This window comes from Aspergillus brunneoviolaceus (genome assembly GCF_003184695.1).
Source record: "Aspergillus brunneoviolaceus CBS 621.78 unplaced genomic scaffold BO95scaffold_46, whole genome shotgun sequence".
Classification (NCBI taxonomy): domain Eukaryota; kingdom Fungi; phylum Ascomycota; class Eurotiomycetes; order Eurotiales; family Aspergillaceae; genus Aspergillus; species Aspergillus brunneoviolaceus.
In genome coordinates, this window is record NW_020290776.1 from 311,463 (window position 1) to 317,170 (window position 5,708).

At 54.1% G+C, this 5,708-nt stretch overlaps 3 protein-coding genes across 3 annotated transcripts; 1 reads left to right on the plus strand and 2 right to left on the minus strand.

Annotated features, from left to right (window-relative positions):
* Positions 1–461: 461 nt before the first annotated feature.
* BO95DRAFT_483410 (C2H2-type zinc finger protein) lies at positions 462–1,670 on the plus strand (the record flags this gene model as incomplete). Its single annotated transcript, XM_025590292.1, has 3 exons — positions 462–482; positions 548–960; positions 1,039–1,670. 3 exons carry the CDS (start codon positions 462–464, stop codon positions 1,274–1,276), a joined length of 672 nt encoding a protein of 223 aa, XP_025440820.1. The 3' UTR covers positions 1,277–1,670.
* A 69-nt stretch (positions 1,671–1,739) lies between these two features.
* Positions 1,740–2,102, minus strand: BO95DRAFT_340793 (MGMT family protein; the record flags this gene model as incomplete). Its single annotated transcript, XM_025581961.1, has 1 exon — positions 1,740–2,102. A coding segment is annotated over one exon (363 nt), but the record flags the coding sequence as incomplete, so codon positions are not given.
* A 755-nt stretch (positions 2,103–2,857) lies between these two features.
* BO95DRAFT_515748 (putative MFS monosaccharide transporter) lies at positions 2,858–5,098 on the minus strand (the record flags this gene model as incomplete). The annotated part of the gene is made up of 7 exons (XM_025591773.1): positions 2,858–3,206; positions 3,419–3,516; positions 3,571–3,799; positions 3,857–3,939; positions 4,010–4,401; positions 4,466–4,619; positions 4,705–5,098. 7 exons carry the CDS (start codon positions 5,096–5,098, stop codon positions 2,934–2,936), a joined length of 1,623 nt encoding a protein of 540 aa, XP_025440822.1. The 3' UTR covers positions 2,858–2,933.
* Between the last annotated feature and the right edge of the window lie 610 nt (positions 5,099–5,708).

Below are 5,708 nucleotides of genomic sequence, written 5' to 3' on the forward strand. Positions count from 1 at the left end.
TTTCTCCTTCCCAATCCACTCTTCCCTTCTTCTTCCCACCCACCCACCCTAGCATTTTAGTGGAAGATCATACTAGTCCGTAGCGCGCTCACCTGATGATGTCGCCGTGGGTGCGTTCGTGTTGCTTAGTTTCTCTGGCGCTGGCCGTTTGGGCTGTTTTTGCAGTGGAGAAGCACCGGCCGCGTCTAATGCAAGTGCGACGTAGTCGACCTGACCTGATCAAAGAAGACAATGGTTATAAAAACCCGGAAAGCCCAGTCTGGCTGGTTCACGCTTTTGCTTGTTATTCACTAGTATCACGGTCTCTCTTGGATAAAAGAACCCTTGCGGACTATTGATTTACTGAAACTCTTTCTCTCTCTCTCTCTCTCTCTCTCTCTCTCTCTCACACACACACTCTTTCTTTCATCGCGTCCTCACCGTTGTATATACTTTCTTATTTTCCTTTACTTGACTCCACAATGTATGCCATGTCTGCAATGGTGAGTCCCAGGCTATGTGAGGGTTACCTATCGCAAGATACCAAGACTGACTTGAACCCTTATAGAGCCCTCCTATGCTTGAATGTCCCCCAATGGAACACTCGTACTCCACCAGCAGTGAAGAGTCCATGCAATCGACTCTGGGATACATGGGCCACCCGTCGTTGTATGGGATGGTAGGGACGGAGATGTCTTTCGTCCAGCCCACATACGAGCCCTCATCATACGACTCGACACCCTTCAGTTCCCCCCAGACGGTGGCCTCGTCGACCTTCGACATGTACTACCCCAGCAACAACAACACCTTCACGGCCTCGCCCATGGTCTATTCGCCCGAAGCCTACTCGTTCCACCAGCTTCCAATTCCAGCGTCTTCGTTCCCGGTGCCCAATATAGAGTGGATCCCCACCCAATCCAGCCCGAACCCGGAAGTTGTTTACTCTCCCGTTGAAAGTTACGAGACCCTCGACGCGTCCAAGTGAGTTCCCCATTTTCTTTTTTCGGTTTTTTTTCTGGGTGGTTGTTAGTCCACAAAGCTAACCCGCAGACCCTGCAGACCCGTCAAGCCCTACACCTGCGAGGACTGCAACAAGGCGTTTACTCGGCCAGCCGATCTGAAACGTCACCAGACCAGCGTCCACAATCCTGTCTTCCAGGACTGTCCCGTGCAGGAATGTCTCCGCAAGGATGGCAATGGGTTCCCTCGTCGGGACCATCTGATCGAGCATCTACGCTCCTTCCACCACTGGGACGTGCCCAAGCGGCGGGCAGCCAAGCGGGCCAAGACAGCTTAGACGGATGTCTGTGTGGCCTGCCTTGTCTTGTCTAGTTTTTGTCTCCGTGTGTTGTGTTATGAATAGAGATACCCTTTTCCTTTGTCAGATGTTTATGTTTATGTTCATGTTCATACTTATGTCCTCATGTCCTTTCCTATGTCATGTTCTGTTGTTTTACATTATGTCTCCATGAATGTACCTCACAATAGAGTGAGGGAGGTGGACTGGGCCAAGGCGGCGTTTATTGTGGTTGTACATTGGACTCGGTGTCATGGATCAGCAGCTTCTTGTCTGGTTTATCTTTTTGCATTTGCATTTACATCTTTTACTGAAAGTCTGACCAGTCCCCTATATTATTAGATACTATACACGAATATGCCTATACCATCCATGATATGACCTTGACCCTTCTTCCAACCCGATCATAAATCACAATCTCATGTAACCCTAAACATAACCCTCTGCCCTCTCATCCCGAAGACCCCTCCCCGAAATCCACAAAACAAACCCCACCCGCCCTCCCCTCCCCATCAAACACCACCCCCTCCGCCTCCAGCAACCGGCGCTTCATCCCCACCCCGTCCCTCGCTCTTCCGGCCCCCGCCCTTGGGCCCCCGGAGTACCCGACCAGCAGCCGCCCGCCCCCGCCCAGCACCCGGTGGCAGGGCACCTCCGGCGCGAAGGGGTTCAGGCGCATCGCCGCGCCGACGGCCCGCGGGCTCGTGCCCAGGTGCCGCGCCAGCGCGGCGTAGGTCGTCCACCGGCCGGCGGGGACGGTGAGTAAGGTCTTGTAGATGTTCCGGCGGTGCGGGGGGAGGGTTGGGTGGGTGTGGATGCGGTGGAGGGGTTTTTGGGAGGTGGGGGTGGAAGTGGTGGTGGTGGTAGTGGTGATGGGGGTTGGGGATGGGGCTTGGGTCTTGGGACTGGGTGCTTTAATGGTTTTTGTAGTGGGTTCTGGGGTGGGCATTTTGTGTGGTTGTAGTCACTTATGTATTTTGGGTTATAGGTGTGTGTATGTTGTGGTGAGTGGGTGAGTGGGTGAGTGGGATTGCTAGGTTTGGTGTTTGGTATTTGGAATGTCTTTTGGTCTGTAGGTTGGGGTGTGTTGAGAGGCAGCAGACTAGCTTTTGGTCTTTTTGTTTGGGCTTTGTAGGCAGTGTCTGTGATGCTTTGGATGGATGGATGGATGGATGGATGAGTCCTTGGGAGGGTGGGAATTAGTCAGCTTGTTCGTGTTGCTGGAAGTTACGGTGGTGAGTTACCTTGGTTGTGTGGAGAGTGGCTGAGTTGGAGGCTTGCAACTGTGAAAGAATTTGAGTAATTGAGGGTGCAGTGGTTTTTAGTCTAGGAGACGGTATAAGTAGTTACGATGATTTGAGGAGGAGGTTGTTATTGAGCGGTAGGTATGGAGATGAGGTCGGGGTTGCTGTGGAATTGACCAATCATTGCGGGTTGTCGTCTCTTCGGTTCGGAAGGTTATCCGGTATGCACTGCCAAGTATCTTACTACGTAGTACAGTAAGGTAGATGGTTCATATTTATCATTTAATCGGGTTAGCTAGCCTGGAAGTACGTAGAAATTAAGGCAGATCAATAATTCACGCCACTTAGCAGCGGTCGAGCTAGGGGCTCGTCTAAATAGCGCTAAACTACTAGCTACATCCCATCCTGCCGTGCTATACATTCACATGCTCCACCACCAAACTCCCCTTCCTGGCCGTAGTCTCAACATACCCCGGATTCTCCGCCTTCAACCTCGCAAACGTCTTCTCGGCATCCCACACCCATGGAGAGTCCGCCGCGAACAATAGATCCATATCCTCCAAGGTCCGCTGGTTACTCTCCGGGTACAGCGCCCACACCATCGGGATCGTAATGACATTGCTCGCTGCAAACACATACAGCGTCTTCTCGCCGATGGCACTGAACATCACAGGGCATAGCAGGGTCTAGGAGAGAGATCCGTTAGCGGGTGTGCAGTCATGGTAGCCGCGCTCGTGCTTCGTCTGGCTTCCCGCACGGGGAATCTTTGGAAGCCCGTCCATTCCAAGTCATCTCCATCAACTCCAGTCATTCCTTCAATCTCCGTCATCCACGAAAACCATGTTCTCGAACGGGGAAAGGGAAACGAAAAGCACGGGCTCGCTAGGGGCACACTAACCAGCCAACCATTTCCGATGCTCCACCCAACGACTCCCCAGGCGTTGCCGCGGGCCCGCACCGCAAGCGGGTAGATCTCGGCTGGGTAGATCCATGGCACTACGTATATCAGCGTTAGCCTCTCTCCTGAACGCATCCCATCATAAGACATACCAGTCAGCCATGTCGCGCCAAACACAGAGGTAAAGATGAAGATCATCGCAGCGGCCGCCGCACCAAACGAGGCCGCCTTATCGCTGTGGCCCGCCTCCCGAGCATTGATGGCCAGCCGCGAGAAGCCTCCCGCCAGGAACATGGCGATCCCCTGCGCGGTGGATCCCCAATAGAGCGTCCAGCGGCGGCCGATGCGATCAAGCGTGAAGACGCAGACGAGGGTGGCGAACTGGGATTCGGCTCGTCAGAATGTGCGTACACAATCGTGACCTATTACCCGGCTTACCATGTAAAAGATATTGTTCAACCCACTTAGCCATTGGCTTTTCATCGAGTCGAAACCTGCGATGCTGAAGATTGTCGGGGCGTCTGTTTTGTTTCACTTGCGTCAGAAGCCTGTGCAGACGAAAGATGAGGGGAGAGTTAAGGGTCAACGTACAAACTGTGACTCCTGCGATACCAACCCATTCTTGCATGATCTGAAGCCAGATGACCAGCTGCACCCGTCGACCCAGATGCAGTTTCCCCGTCTTGTACCCAAACAGCATCGCTAGGTATGAAGTACTGTGGTTCATCGACCGCTCCAGCTCGGCCACACTCTGGATGTCCCGGAACTCCGCCTCGGCGCGCACAGCATCATCCCCCGTGTTGCCGCGCAGCCGGCCGAGAATGTAGCGCGCTTCTTGCTCGCGACCGACCTTGACGAGCCACCGGGGCGACTCGGGGAAGAACCAGACCACGCCAAACAACATGAGGAGGAAGATGATCTGGAAGGCGATGGGGAACCGCCAGCGGAACGCGGACTTGCCGCCGTCGATGAAGGACAGACCGCTGCAATTGATCTTAGCATGTGCTGCTGAACCAGGTTGAAACAAACCAACAATTGGATACGTACAACTCCAACCAATAAGCCACCACCACACCGAAGATATTCAGCGTGAACTCAATCGCAATGAATTGGCCACGCGAAGTATGCTCCGCCGTCTCTGTCGCCCAAACCGGGACGATTGCATTCAAGATTCCAGTCCCGATCCCATTGACCAAACGCGCTACATCAATCCCATTAGCATCAGCCCGCCTCTCTGCATCAGCTATCGGATAGCGTGCATCCGAATTCAGAGAGACCCAACTCACCGCAGATCATCCAATCGTGATTCTGCGCCGAGCACTGCAAACAGGCGCCGACCACCGCCCAGGCCGCCCCGACGGCAATCGTCCTAATCCGCCCAACCTTGTCCCCGACCCAGCCCCCGAGGAGCGCGCCGCACAGCGTGCCCAGGTAGTAGACCGAAACAATGCCCCCCTGCAGCAGACTGTCCGTGACCACGGCGGTCAACTCCCCGTTCTCCATCTTCGTGTACCCGAACCCCATCAGGTCGATGTAGTCCTTGGAGTTGTTCACGCCCGCCATCACCCCCTGGTCGTACCCGAAGAAGAGGATGGAGAGGGCGGCCACGCTGTTGATGGCGATGAGGAGCTTGCGCTTCTCGAAGCGGTGGACGATGTTCCATGACGGTATGAGGTCCATTGTGTATATGCTCGGTTTTGGCGGATCAGTGAGCGTGATTTGTTTCCATGGAAGGGGCTCATGCAGTAGTACAAGCTGTTCTCTTTTGTGATAAAGATATCAAAGCCACTTTGCACCGGTGGTCGAAGGGTAGAACGTACGGGAAGCGCATCCACCAAAAGAACAAGAACAATATGGTATGGGGGTCAAACTACAGGGTCATGCAAACTACTTAAATATTCGCTACAAGCAATCGTGGGACCCCATGCATCGATCTAGACATGACGATCGGCCGGTCCCGCCTGGGAGCGTGCAGAACTAGGAGAAATCGCAGCGTTGGAGTTGGTAGGTCAACCCTAGCGAACCCCCACGATCACAGTCAAATATGGTTACATTCCGGTGGGATTGAGATAAGACGTGCGACCCTTGGGGGTTTCTGCCGGTGTGGGTAAATGGGTCGGTCATGCTGTCCCTGACGGGCTACAACTTTCAGCCCACTCCCTGTTCTGCACAAAGATCCACTCCCGAAAGTTGAATGTGACGCGATGGGAGGTGGGGGGGTTTGGGGTTGGGCCGTTACCATTATTATGGGGGTTTTGCGGGAAAAGCTGGGGTTTGCGGATGACGGGAT